The 13,456-nt window shown below is 43.5% G+C and overlaps 2 protein-coding genes across 3 annotated transcripts; one reads left to right on the top strand and one right to left on the bottom strand.

Annotated features, from left to right (window-relative positions):
- Window positions 1-18: 18 nt before the first annotated feature.
- On the bottom strand, window positions 19-2,386 carry LOC127597211 (seipin-like). Its single transcript, XM_052060105.1, has one exon. The coding sequence runs from the start codon at window positions 2,116-2,118 to the stop codon at window positions 886-888; it is 1,233 nt and encodes a 410-aa protein (XP_051916065.1). The 5' UTR covers window positions 2,119-2,386; the 3' UTR covers window positions 19-885.
- Window positions 2,387-2,403: 17 nt separating this feature from the next.
- On the top strand, window positions 2,404-12,872 carry fnbp4 (formin binding protein 4). 2 transcript variants are annotated; one of them, XM_052060051.1, is made up of 17 exons: window positions 2,404-2,618; window positions 2,946-3,017; window positions 4,017-4,144; window positions 4,949-5,114; window positions 5,644-5,791; window positions 7,326-7,413; window positions 7,491-7,835; window positions 7,919-8,108; window positions 8,190-8,290; window positions 8,369-8,473; window positions 8,727-8,860; window positions 9,846-10,006; window positions 10,112-10,401; window positions 10,500-10,614; window positions 10,682-10,875; window positions 12,150-12,301; window positions 12,421-12,872. In XM_052060051.1, exons 1-17 carry the CDS (start codon window positions 2,495-2,497, stop codon window positions 12,506-12,508), a joined length of 2,601 nt encoding a protein of 866 aa, XP_051916011.1. In that variant the 5' UTR covers window positions 2,404-2,494; the 3' UTR covers window positions 12,509-12,872. The 2 variants fall into 2 exon arrangements, with proteins under 2 accessions (XP_051916011.1, XP_051916010.1); XM_052060050.1 differs by having other exon boundaries at window positions 2,943-3,017.
- The last annotated feature ends 584 nt before the right edge of the window (window positions 12,873-13,456 follow it).

Below are 13,456 nucleotides of genomic sequence, written 5' to 3'. Positions count from 1 at the left end.
TTTTTTTTAATGTTTACATTTTTATTCAATGACTGTGCACAAGAAATGCCTTTTCATTCACGTTATAAGAGAGTAGACCAAAGTCTGTCAAAGTTTTTTGGTACCATAACTCAAACCTGCGCTTAAGCACATAGCAGGTGAACCTTTTACCTTCAATACCAACCAATGAGCTGAGAAACACTTGATCTCAAAACATCTCTTCATGCTGGATACAGATGGGTTACATCAAGAGACACCAAAAAACGTACATTGCGTAAAACATCCACCTAAAACGTCCTTTTTTCTGTGAAACAATAAATCCTGTTTTCAGCCATTACATTGTGTCTGCACATTGTAAATCTGACACGAGCACTGATGACCAAGTTTTGTAATGAACTAGATTCTTTGACAAAACGTCCCGCGGTGGTTACATGAGCCATTGCGCTCAGACAAAACGTCTCTTTGTACAACAGGAGAAGAATGATTTATGAAACAGATCCATGAAACCCCTTAAAAACTGTTAAAAACAAATGTACTATCTTTCTACGGTAATTGCTTGTAAAGACATTTGTGGAAAAAAGTAACATGTCTTGCAGACGTTCCACAATTGTAATTTGACTTTTTCTTAAGTGCATGTGTTAGTTTTAATAAAAAAAAAAAAAGAAAACAAGCGGTGTAACATTTCTATAGATAATTGTTGTACCGTGAAGACAGGTTGGAGGAGTAAAACAATTTTTGGGGGGTTAAAACAATATGCATATTATGCTCTGACTGATCTCCATATATTTGACCTCTAATAGTGGGTGTTTGTCTGCATTAAGATCTGCAACTATATTCAGTGGAATGATTTCAGTCCTGTAAACTGTATGCACTCTCTGTACTCTTTAATTCAAGATGGCCCTTAGTCTAAAGGCTTTTTGTTGTACCAGATCTCTGTCGGAGTGTTATCTCATTCTGGTCTATCGCCTCAGGCAATACAGAGTCAGGAGACGCATCTTTTTCGGAAGTGGGAACCCCGGTTTCAGTGGCATTTACTTCCACAATGGACGTATTTGATGACTGCGCAACCACTGTGTCATCAGCCTGGTCATCAGATGCATCATTCAAAGATCCGATCAGTCTTGGGGAATCCAGCTCCTTCTGGGAATGTTCTTTCTCCATGCGCTTCTTCACCTCCTCTCTTCTCTGCTGCATGTGGGTACTGTCCCCCATCATGACTTTGATGCGTACTTGATCCGTGGGCCAGAGCCCACCCCATACAAATTGCAGGTAGCTGAAAACCACAATCACGCCAAGGAAGACAAAGTTGGTGGCCACCCCGATCACCGCAGATGTCAGGGGGAAGTTGTACAGAACATAACGAACACCGGTGAAGTATGCATGGATGCGGAGCTGGGATGAGTAGATCTGCACACGCTTTGATTGGATCTCGATGACTGTACCAACAGTTGGTTGATAACTGTTGGTCTTGTACGCAGAGAAGAGCTCGACTTCTATGAGCTGCTTCTGTTCAGCCATCCCCGTCAAGAGTAGAGGAGAAAAGAAGAAAGTGCTGAGGGTCTGCAAAAGGGTCGAGCGGTAATGTAGCATTGTTGAACGTCGAACAGATGACACCATCGTCCCATCTTTGGTGTAGCATGACATCTTGACCATAAACATGCCCAGATGTTCATTCACAGGAGATTCTGGCAGCTCCAACTCCAAAGATATTCGGTACGGTTGGCCATAAGCCATCACTTGGTCCCTGCTGTTCTTCAAAAGGGAGATGTTGGCCGTTGGGAATGAGCAAAGTTCTGATTCCGACGCATCACAGTCAGAGCTGTAGTAGAAGTGCACGGGTGCGGAGAAGCTCACTGTGGGCATGTAGGAATAATAGAAACTGCCATACAGGAAAATGGACACCCAGAGCAGCAGACCCAGAACACAGAAAAGTACAGCAGCTTGGAATAAAGTCCTCCGGGCCTTCAGAAGAGTCACGGCTGCCACATCGTTTAGCCAGTGCAGAACCGGTCCCATCGCACCCCCCATCGTGGTTGATCGAGTCCCCGTAGCGCTTCCTCCGGTTCTGAATCGGGCAGCACCTCCTCTCTGCGGCTCTGATGGCCACTGCCCCGATGGCGGCTCTTGAAATTCATACATTAATGGGCGGCTCCACTGCGACAACTGTGAAATTGCCAATTTTCACTTAAACATGTCAAGACAGTTCCTGCAATCGTTGGGACACCGTCTTCCAATGTGCGCCGCAAAACCTGTAGTCCAACAAAAAGCAAGCGGTAATGGGATTCCAATGATTAGGCCGAGACAATTCCACCGCCAAGCCCGGTAAGCTTGTTATTAAGTAAGCTAGTGTGCATCGTCGACGCTGGTACACTACGGACATTTCCTTGTGGTACACCGACAAGCGACCCAGGACCTGGAAGTGTTCGGAATACCACTTCCTTTCTTTGTGCGACTAGCTGCAACCCGACGACTTTGGAAGTAGAGGCTCGCAGCTTCGCAGGCCAAATAATCAGCGATGAAGAAAAAGGCTCGCGCTACGGGAGGAGGCGTTGGTCGGAGAACAATTCTACAGCTGTCTCCTTCTGGGCTCCGTGGTGGGAATGCCGGGGAGAGGGAAGACGGGCTGTCAGGATCCGATGGTATTCCTCAACATGCTTGCTAATTGCTAGCGGCGGGCTTGCTAAATGCTATGTGGATCAGAATCTCACTTGTATACATATTAAACGTCTGTTGTATTTTGTGTTATATACTCAATGTTTGGATTTAAGTTACAGACACAAGTGCCATAGCCGCTATTCGGCATGAAAATGTCACGGCTAAACTTTGAGTTTAGCAATGAATTTGCTTGTGTATCATAATGAACCGAATTTTATTTGAGCTAAAACATAGTGGTTCGCTAAAGTGGGCCACGAGTTCATTTCCTCTCTTCTGGCTTTGATGATCTTTTTTTCTGACGTTTGTAGCAGAAGAGCAAGAAGGAGAAGGACGATTTGTGAGAGACAGATTGAACACGAAGCCTCCCGCAGTGAAAGCCACCGGTACGTTATTTTGTTACCGTGTACTGTAAGGCCAGGGTTCCCCAATCTTTTTGAAACAGAACTACGGTACTTCCTGTGCTTTGATCAATGAAGAGGGCTAGCACTTTGAAACAGGTTTCAAATAACACATTTGCTCAAATTACTTCTGATTATGCCGTTATTAACATTTAATGCATTTGAGTCTACGTAGTGAAACTGAGGAATCGGAATTGTATCACTTTTTTTTAACAAACCTCTGCAAGTGTACAAATCATGATGTTCTTTTTTTTTAAATTACAATGTCACATCACTTAGCATTTTTTTTACACAAGGTCAGCGGGCTACTCATGTATCACTGCTGGAGTCCTGTTGCCTAACCCCTGATATCCACCACCATTCTACCTCCCATGAGCCTCTCCTTGAATTAGTTGCAAGACCTCCAGTTTGGCAAAACGAGCATTTTATTCACATGGAAAATCTTGATGCAAGTCCAATTACTATGACATTTACAGACTTCAACAATGTGGTAATGCTACTTGATGCAGTTTATAAGAGAAAATATTTCAATGTCTTAAGTCAAGTCAACTTTATTTCCAAATGTGCTAATGTGCAACCTCCAGCACAGATGAAATTTCTTTCCTCTCAACCACATGAGATTCTCTCCTCCTCGTCCGAGGTGCCAGTTCAGAACATTGCTTTTGTAGCCACAGATTGAACTTCTGCTGCTTGTTAGTCCAACCGCAAACAGTGCAACAAGTTCCCAAGCCTTGCAAGGCATTTTTCAATGCAATGGGGGTTATGATCATTTATAAAAAAAGGGGGGGGGGTCTTAATGTTAAAATAAATTGCTCTGTGAAACAAAACAATAACAAATTCAAACAACAAAACAAACAAAAAAATAAAGTTATTGTCTTACATGAAGGCGCCACATTTCTCCCTGAGATCCCTCATGAGGAAGATGGATAGACTATACTCAAGCAAAATAATTTGACTTAACATTTTGTCTATATCCACTTGTAGAGGGGCTGTCCTTGCTTGGAGCCTATGAAGATAGTGACGAAGAGGATGCCACAGTCTCTCGATCAACTACAACTTCTCAGCACAATCATTCTGCTGATATTGACAGTACATTAGCAAATTTCATGGCTGTAAGTATAATTTTTATTCTTAGCTTTGTTGGTCCATTTATTTATGACAAAAGTATCATTTCCGATTCAAATATTGGGAGTTGGGAGCTTTGGATGGTAATGCCAAACAGAGGTAAGACAATAAATGAGGTAAAAAGGCACAAATGACAGTATGTGCCAAGTCAATTTAAGGGCCTGCTAATGTTCCCATACGTCTATCGGTATCACAGCAGTAGGAGTTGAACTTAACCAATAAATGAACACAACATATGAAATTGCAATGCCACTCACCTCTCTTGGTAGCACACTTGAAAAGGCATGAAAAACCTATTCAAACACCCCTCCCTCCCTCAGATACAAGTTTGTGAAAAGGAAATCACTGCCTACCTTAGTAGACACCTGACGCAGAGACATGATACAGCCCGTTATCATCATCATAACATCATGATTGTAGCTCACGTATACTGTTTTAGAATGCTTCTCCTGGTACTCCAGGTTTCTATTCTTTGCCAGTACAATCAGTGAATTGCAGATGAAACAAATTTTGAATGAGAATTAAAAAAAATATGTCGCAACAGAGATCGGAACAGTGCAACAGTACCTAATACTCATAATTTGTCAGTCTTACACCCCCTGCCCCCCTCCCACACACACACAGGCACGCACAAGTACTGTAAGTGATTTCGCCTCACTATAAAATTTGGATTTGAAGTGATTAAAGGAAAAGGCAAAAACAAAATGACATTGATTCATTGTTTGAGAGAATAAGAGCAGTTGTAGTTGTAGCAGTGTTGTTAAAAAATACTTCATAATATTGCTCAACAGGAAATCGATGCTATCACCACTCAGCCAAGTTCAGATGATGCAGCAGTTCAACCTTCTACCCCGGCTGGTAGTGCACCCAAACCAGATGTCAATAACCAGCAACCAGGTGCCAGTGAGCAACAAAGTGACCAGTTGGAGTTCAATACTCAGTATTCATTAGCTGGAGGTAAATAATGTGTGTGTTACTGTGCTGTAAAATTTGCAGGTTAGATTGCGTGGAAGTTGAGGAAAATGTTAATATCCGAATTAACTACAACCTGGAAACAAATCCATATCTACATCCACCTCACATTTCTGATAATTGGGGGTTTGAATGCAGGCTATGATCGATTAGCAGACTCACACCAGAATCACACAAGCATCAGAGTGGCTATCCATGCAACACTGAAAGTTATTCCAACAATTACAGATTGACAGGTAGCACCCAAATTTTCTATTAGCGGCCACAATTAATTTGCTGTGGCCCAGTACAGGTAAGTGTGTTTGTGGGAAACATTGCAGCGGAAATCTTTTATTTTGTGGAGCAAATCGCTGATATTGTTGATCGATCGGCGCTGTAAAGATATTGTAGTCGAGCTAAACATTTGCATAAGATGCAAAATATATGCTGATACGATCCAGCTGATCACATCTGTGTAATGTCCAAGTCACATGATGCCGATCCTGTTAACCTTAAATATCTTGTTTCCTTCCAGTGGATGTAGAAATGGGGGACTGGCAGGAGGTCTGGGATGATAACTCTGGCTGCTATTATTACTGGAACACTCAGAACAATGAGGTCTCTTGGGAGTTGCCTCACTATTTAGCTAATCAAGTGCAAAGACTGGCTAACCATACCAATAGGTGAGTGACTGCATTTAAAATATATATCCGAGGTTTTCTTTTACACTTCACTTCAACATTGGCCGATATTTAGATTCTGATGGTATGATAAACCACGTGTAAAAATATTGCGGAATTCAAATTATAGCACTGATATGTCCAGTTTTTATTTACCCAAATACTTACTATTTGGGGAAAATAAACTGTTCTTCCTCCCATCGAACAATCTCTATTTTTAAACAAAATATTTGACACTTTAACAAATGTGTCCTGTTAAGTTAAAAAAAAACATTCTTTATCTGTTTTAATTACAATGTCCTATCGCTAGTGAGCTATTTTTAGAACATATCAGTGGTATTGTTTTGTTTTAGGACAAAGCACAAATCAACAGAGCAAATAGGCAGCTGTGTAAATGCTGGTGTCGGCAGTGTCAATAGGGCTGTTCACACGGGAAGATTTGGTCCGGTGCTGCGCCGGGGCTGCCCCAGTAGAGCGTTCACGCGTGCAAATTAGCTCCGGCGTAGCCCCGGAAAAGAGCTTATACCGGACCAAATTTGACCCACCTCAGGGAGGTGGGTCAAATATTTGCTCTGGACCAAATGCTCGTTTGCGAAGCAGCACCGGTTTGCATGTGTGAACGCAACTGGGTTAAATTTGCTCCAGAGCAAATGCTTGTGAAGAGTACATATGGCGAGAATGCGTTGCTTTCGTGCTCTGTCGGTTTGTTTCATAACGACACAAGACTTGGCTAGTAACATCTTTCCTTTTGTAGGAGACTGGACTATCTCAGAGTTGTTTGTTCCTTTGTTGTTTGTTCACAACCCCCCGCCCCCCATAGAATTTATTTTGTGATTTCCTCTCTTCATTTTCTGTTTGGCGCATTAGTGTTTGGTTTTCTGAGTGTCATTGAAGTCATCGTTCATTTACGTTTTCTTGGGCGGTCACTCTCGAGCAGAAGGCACGGAGACCGAGAAGGAGAAGGACGTGCCGGTCCAGTAGTCGCTTGAGTTGTGTATGTACAGTACGTTTTAAAAAGAACCAACACGACAGCTCGTTTGTTTTCTGTCGTTTTGCTCCGCTGCAGAAACTGCTGTGTGAACGCAAGTGGGGCAGCCCACACAGTGTCGTACCCGCTCAGCGGCTTTGTACGTGTGAACGCTCCACACAATTTGCTGCGGTGCAAAATATATCGCAACAAAATATATCGGTGCAGCGCCGGAGCAAATGTGTGCCGTGTGAACGGCCCTTAAATGTCTTCTCCTTCCTTGCTCCGTGTGTAACCGCTCACCCCTCCCAGCTGTGCTTAGCCGAGCAGAAGGGGGAAAAAAGCAGCAGGCCTTTGATAAACTTTAGGCGGCTGGTTGAGTCAACTCTGAAAGCAGGCAATCATATTGTGCCTTGCTGAGAATAGAATAAGGCTGACAGATAGATTTAGTGGTGATAAAAACATTGTCTTTTTAAAACCACTGAAAACTGGTAATCGTCCCATTCCGCTTCTTCAGTCATGAATACATTTATATATTGAAGTGAGACTTCTCAAACTTTGTACTTTTAGTGCCAATGGGACATCGAGTGCTGGTCATTATGCTGGAGAAACCACACCTGTTACAGCTCCAACATCATCTAAAGAAACTCAAGTCAAGGCAAGTTTAAGTGTCCACACAATTCCACGGAGAAACGTGTTAATGTTGTTATGACATCATTTGATGTAATCTCATAGGAGGTAATAGAAAGTGTGGTGGGCCTCACTAGCAAAGAGGAGGAGCGCTGCGGAGTGGCTGCATCTCTGCTTGGTCCCTTGATCCCTACCGAAGTGAAAGATGCTGAAGAGAAATGGCGAAAAAGACTCCTTAAAGGTTTGGATGAAAATGAGACCAGTGTGGACTCTGAAGGAGAGGTTGTTCGCCCTGTGGGATCCCCCTGTACCACTTCGCACAACTCTGATGCTATCCAAACTGTGGAACAAGATTCGGATGCAAAGAACATCTCAGAGGTGAACTCGGACACTGAAGGGGGGCCAGAAGAAGACACGATGGAGCTGGAACTGGCTCTGGAGAGGAAGAAGGTTGGTGGTGGTGGTTTTGTTTGCCATGCGCTACCATTGCACGCATTTGTAACCACAGTTTAATCTGGACCTGTGATTATCAGGCTGAGCTCCAGGCTCTAGAGGATGGCGATGGAAGTCTTGGAGGCTCTAGTCCCTGTTCTGAGACAAGCCAAGACGCTTCTGGATCTCGTAGCACACTCAAGAAAAAGCGATGGAAAACTGTCTTCCCAAGTGCTCCCAGCCCTGATTCCAACAGTCGTAATTCAGAGCCTCAGGACAACATGTTAACAGGTGAGCTTTTAATGCCCTACAGTAGGAAATGGGTTGAAATGCCACAATCTCAGTGTCATTTGCTAATAGCATGTACAAAAGTTCCAGAGAGTGGTGTGGCAGAAGAAGATGGGGAAACTGATACCTCTGAGCAGAAACCAGAAGCTCCACCAAAAGAAGTAGTTGAAACACCTGAGCTCAGGGTAAAATGGTGTTTTAATAATACACTAATCTAACATGTGGAATGTGCTTAGCCATGATATTTAATGTTGATGACTTAGTTTCAGATTGGAGAACTGGCTAACACTTTAACGAGCAAGATGGCATTCCTGGGCATACACAAGAAAGCTGTCTCGAATTTTCAGTTGCTTCTGCTGCAAACTGAGGTAACAAAATCATGATTCCGTACCCTGGGAGAGTTGTCCCAATTTTCACTCGGAGCTCTGCCATTGCATAAAATATGAATTGCATAATTCTTTAATGTCCTTTTGCACATATCCATTTACATGTACTTGAATATTAAAACTCTCATTATAATCAATTACAAACCTGTCATTCCTGAACTAATTGCTTGTCGTTATGGCCTCAAATTTGCTCATCAGCTTCCTATTAATGCCCCTGTTGTCCCACATGTCTCAGACACGGATAGCTGACTGGAGGGAGGGTGCTCTGAACGGGGGCTATCTTCGCCGCAAGCTACAGGAAGCCGCCGAACACATAAAACATTATGAACTTAACGCCACCCCTAAAGGCTGGTCCTGCCACTGGGACAGGTACGCACTGCTTACCTTTCGCATCTCTACACCCCTTCGCCCCCCCCCCCCCCTCGTCCCCCAAGCTCCCCCCCCAAAAAAGTGCAGTGTGACTACGCGCACCTCAGTCCTGTGGTTGCAGACTTTGTATCATGACATCATGACAAGCTTAACCTGTGCGTGCGGATTGCTGCACAAACCACAACCAGACTCTCCAGGTTTCAGTAACACAATGCAAGCATTGTGTCTTACTTGTACTCATAAGGGAGCGTCCACTCAGGGCCAGCCTGCTGCTGCAATTATTATTATTTCTGCCACAGAAAGAAATCCATGTCTTGATGGGAGACTGCAAAGCTCTGTTATGTGGGCGCTTTTTAAGACTCAATTTCAGTCAGTGGAGAATTCGGGTGGGGAGATAGCAGGGTTGGTTGCCTGGGAGAGCTTTGCACTTTTCAGGACTACAACCCCAGAATGCAATGCAGAGTGAGGCCCTGGAAGCCACAAGTGTCACGCATCCAAATAAAGGTGAAGATGGAGCAATGACGGGAATCCAGCAGGTCAGACCAACTCTATTTCATGTCTTTCTGTTTATTATTTTTCATGACCAAGACAAGTCATTGTGTGATTATATATGATGTATAGTAGTGATTTTTTTGTTGTTCGATGATGGTGCCTCCTTCCCGGCATCTTCCTGTGTCGTGAGAGGAATGGTTGTCTTAAATGCAACGTTTAGGACAACCATGATGTTGGCTGCTCAATACAACGTTTGGGGCCCTGAGATGATTAGTTTTGCTTGAACTGTTTTTAAGAGAAAGGTGGGTTATCTATCCACATTCTTAGTCAATCTTGAATTGATTCCCATTTAGGATGGTGAAAGCTACCATCCATAGCAAGCCCCACCATGTCCACTCTCTTGCCCTCTGTCCCAGGTCATCGCACCGGTCAGCTCGTTGCAAGGCCACTTGTTGAGACTGTTGCCTTCTATCTCTGTTGTCCCACTCTTTAGAGATCACAAGCGGTATTTTTATGTCAACGACCTGACGAATGCATCACAGTGGGAGTTCCCGACAGAAGAGGCCATCAGGGGTGACCTGAAAGGAAACCGGGCTAGCCCAACCTCCAGTCAAGGAAATGGCAAAACATCTGCGCCCAATGGTGGACCTTCAGGTCAGAACAAAGATGTGCCTGTTTTTTTTGGGGGGGGGGTGTCAAGTGAAATGTTAGAAAGTTTCCTCTTTGAATGTTGTCGCTCATTTTTTTCCCCGTCCCCAGAACCGTGTATTTGTGCCTCTGCTGCACCACCACCAGTGCCTCAGTCCTGCACATCATCGTGGTCCCCATCTCAACCACCACTTCCTGACAGCCCACCTCCTCCACCTGACCTCCCCCCACTTCCACCTCTCCCCCCGGGCTCACCTCCTATACCTCCCCCGCCCCCAGACAGTGATGGTGAGATCATGGAGGTAGAGATGGAGATGGATGATAATGACATAGAGCCACCAGCCCCTGGAACTGAAGATGATGGCAGTGGGTGGCCCACTTCAGGCATTGCTGGTGTTAAGGTGTGCTCGCGTTTACTTTGAATATGTATTTTGGTGGTAATTGTCCTGTTTAGCTTTCAATTTGTCCAGATGTATACTTATATACTGTTTTGGTGCAGGTCTTAGACTCTTCAGCCCCACTGGGTAAGGGTCAGAAACGGAAAGCTGGTCAGCTGAATAAAGCCATTATTGGAAGTAGTCCCATCCTGTACACACAGCATGTTGCGACAGCAGGTAAAATTCAGCATCTGATAGTCACATCACAAATACCATCAACATCACATTGGTTTGCCCTGTGTAGCGCCTATCATGACCGCACCAGTCTACTGGGGTGTGCCAGCTGTCACTGCACCTCTTGTCCCTTGTGAACCGCCTCTTCCACCTGTTCCTGCTTTACCCCCCCAACCACCGCTGCCACCTCCCCAGCCACCCTGTGAATCCTCAGCACTTAATGTGCCACCTGTGGAAAAGACCAAGAAAACCAAGAAAGATAAGGTTTGTAATAAATTCAGATTATGTTTCAGGGATTTTCCTCACTTATTTAGGCAACACATGGCAACATTTTATGCATAACTTTAGAACCTCAATCATTTTTTTTCTGTCTCTCAAGAATGAGCAACAGGTAACTCTGAGCTTTTTTTTTTTTTTGGCACTCGTGTGGTCTATGACCGAAGCTAGGCAGCTGTCAAGAGATTTACTAGCCAATTAGCACATGAGTCATTAGGTACTTTCTTGCACTTACCCCCGCAACCATCGCCCCAATAACACAGACTTGTACCCCTTTCACACTGCCGCAAAACCACCTCCTAGGACCTGTGCGTCCACGTGTGTGGACATGACGTCTTTGGCTTTCAAGACTGTTAAATTTTGGACTATAAGGGCCTGGCGTCCAATTACGAGGACGTTTCATCAAGTAAAAAAATAATTCTTTGTTTTCTTTGTCAAATAATATGACAATTTAATTGAGGTTCTAGAACCTCAATTCAACAATGCAACCATCGCCCCAATAACACACACTTGTACCCTTTCCACACTGCCGCAAAACCACGGATAAACAATTTTTTTGGGGCAGTGGGAAAGGCACACTGGCCAGTGTCGATCTGCGTCGACCCGTGTCCACCAGCAAGTCATCGGTGGCGGGTTGTGATCGCCTCTGTTTGAAGTTTGAAAACCTAACACTGGACTTGCGGGTAATTACGTGATGACATTGCGCGCCATCAGCCTCGTATATAGCACGCCCCCACAACAAAACTAGGAGATTGCCCCTTAAGCTGTTGTCTCAGTCGTAGCAAATAGTTGATCCTCTGCTTTTTGACCATTTTGAGGATGGTAAAAAGCATGATAAAAGACAGAACACTTGCTTCCATGTTGCTTTGTTTACCGCCAAGAAATCTGTCGCACTATCATCTAGCAATCACAGCGTGGTGACGTAACCAGACGCAAAATGGTGGAAGTGGGGGGCGGGGGCAGAATCGCCTTCTGTTGGTCAATGGGAAAAGGGCAATATGCCAATTGGTTGCGTGTTGCCACGGATCACTACTACCCACTAATTTCAGTGGGAAAGGTGTATTTGAGTAGTCCTAAGCATCAGCTGCAGGTGGTGCCATTCACCCATAACATCACAACCTCTGCTAATACTTGACATTGATGCAACAATATGTTTACAAACTCAGCATTTCGGTGTTGAGTGCAACCATGCGGGCTGGCTAATGTACTAACTATAATGCACTTTTCACACGATGTCTCCTGTTGTCTTTGTATAATTGTAGAAGGGAAAGACTAAAATGCCATCCCTTGTGAAGAAGTGGCAAAGTATCCAGAAAGAGCTGGAGGAAGAGGAGAAGAGCAGCTCCAGTGATGAGGACAGAGAACAGCTCAACAAGAAGAGTATAGAAGACTGGAAACAGCAGCAGCTCATGACGTATGTTAGAATGCATTTTGGACTTCTCTCCTGTTATTATTGTTCCCCCCATTTAATAAATGTTATTTGTACCGTTTTCCTCTTTGGTAATCCTCCAGTTTTCTTTTTTTAACTTTCAGAGGAAAGGCTGCAAAGAATGCCAACTTTGAGGCACTTCCTGATAATTGGAGGGATAGACTGAAGAAAAGGAAGATGAACAGCACGTAACATGGGACCTGAACAACTTAAATAACCCACCCCCCCAAAAAAATTTCATGTCATGTTATTGTTTCTTCCGAGCTTCATTGAGTCGTTTATGAATATTTTTTGTATTGAAAATGAAGACCGAGATCAACCGTTGGGTTTGATTGTCCTTCATTTGTTTAGTTCCACGTGTAAATGTGCCACCTCTTCAGTTTGTAATGAACTTGGATAGAATGTATTCAGGTGGCCACAGCAATATATGTATGAGAGTCACCTGTTTTAATTAAACTTTTACACAAGTGTACATACCATGTATATTAGGACGAGCTGTGTTGGTGGTCTCGGAATGTGTAAAGTTTTTGTACATTTATTAAATTGTTTTTCCCAACGTGTGTCGAAGTTTGTACCTTTTTCCGCAACATATGATAAAGTGACACAACATTAGATGCATTTGCTCAATCTAACAAGACGAAATACTAATGCAGTGCAAATTCTCTGTATTCAGTCTTTCCTAACTAAATGCTATTAAGTAATGGAGTTAACTACTGCTTCCGCTGAAGAACACAGAAATTTCTGAAAAAAAAGACATTGTGGCTCTTGTGGCGGTGGTTTTCCTTTAACTCGCCCACCTTAAAAATAATGTTATTCATTTATAGAGACCTCGATTAAAATTGTGCGATTCCTTGAGTTTTGGTCTCTTAACTGTAAATATTCTCAGATGAGAATACTGTATATTTATGTGAAAGCAATTGGATTGTGTTCAATTAAAGTCCATTTTTAATCGATTGTAAAATCATTGTTAGTTGCTGTGATGTGTGTTTTCTTCTTTTAACTACTTCGTAATTTTCCTTTCATAATTTTTGTTTGACCTTTGTCAACCTGTTATTGTGTGTACTATATATGCTAAAAAAAACCCCACAAAACCCTAATGTAAATCAGGAGTCACCAACATGGTCCCTGAGTGTACAACGT

Source organism: Hippocampus zosterae, chromosome 3 (assembly GCF_025434085.1).
Source record: "Hippocampus zosterae strain Florida chromosome 3, ASM2543408v3, whole genome shotgun sequence".
NCBI classification, from domain to species: domain Eukaryota; kingdom Metazoa; phylum Chordata; class Actinopteri; order Syngnathiformes; family Syngnathidae; genus Hippocampus; species Hippocampus zosterae.
The sequence above is the reverse complement of the archived record's forward strand: the minus strand, read 5'-3'. Positions and strand labels throughout refer to the sequence as shown.

Excerpts from the sequence above, each read along its gene's own strand:
- LOC127597211 (XM_052060105.1), bottom strand. The coding sequence starts at position 2,118 with ATGTATGAATTTCAAGAGCCGCCATCGGGGCAGTGGCCATCAGAGCCG.
- fnbp4 (XM_052060050.1), top strand. The coding sequence starts at position 2,495 with ATGAAGAAAAAGGCTCGCGCTACGGGAGGAGGCGTTGGTCGGAGAACA. Across the intron at positions 5,792-7,325 it reads CTGGCTAACCATACCAATAG|TGCCAATGGGACATCGAGTG; the intron begins GTGAGTGACTGC and ends TTGTACTTTTAG. Across the intron at positions 8,861-9,845 it reads TGGTCCTGCCACTGGGACAG|AGATCACAAGCGGTATTTTT; the intron begins GTACGCACTGCT and ends CCCACTCTTTAG.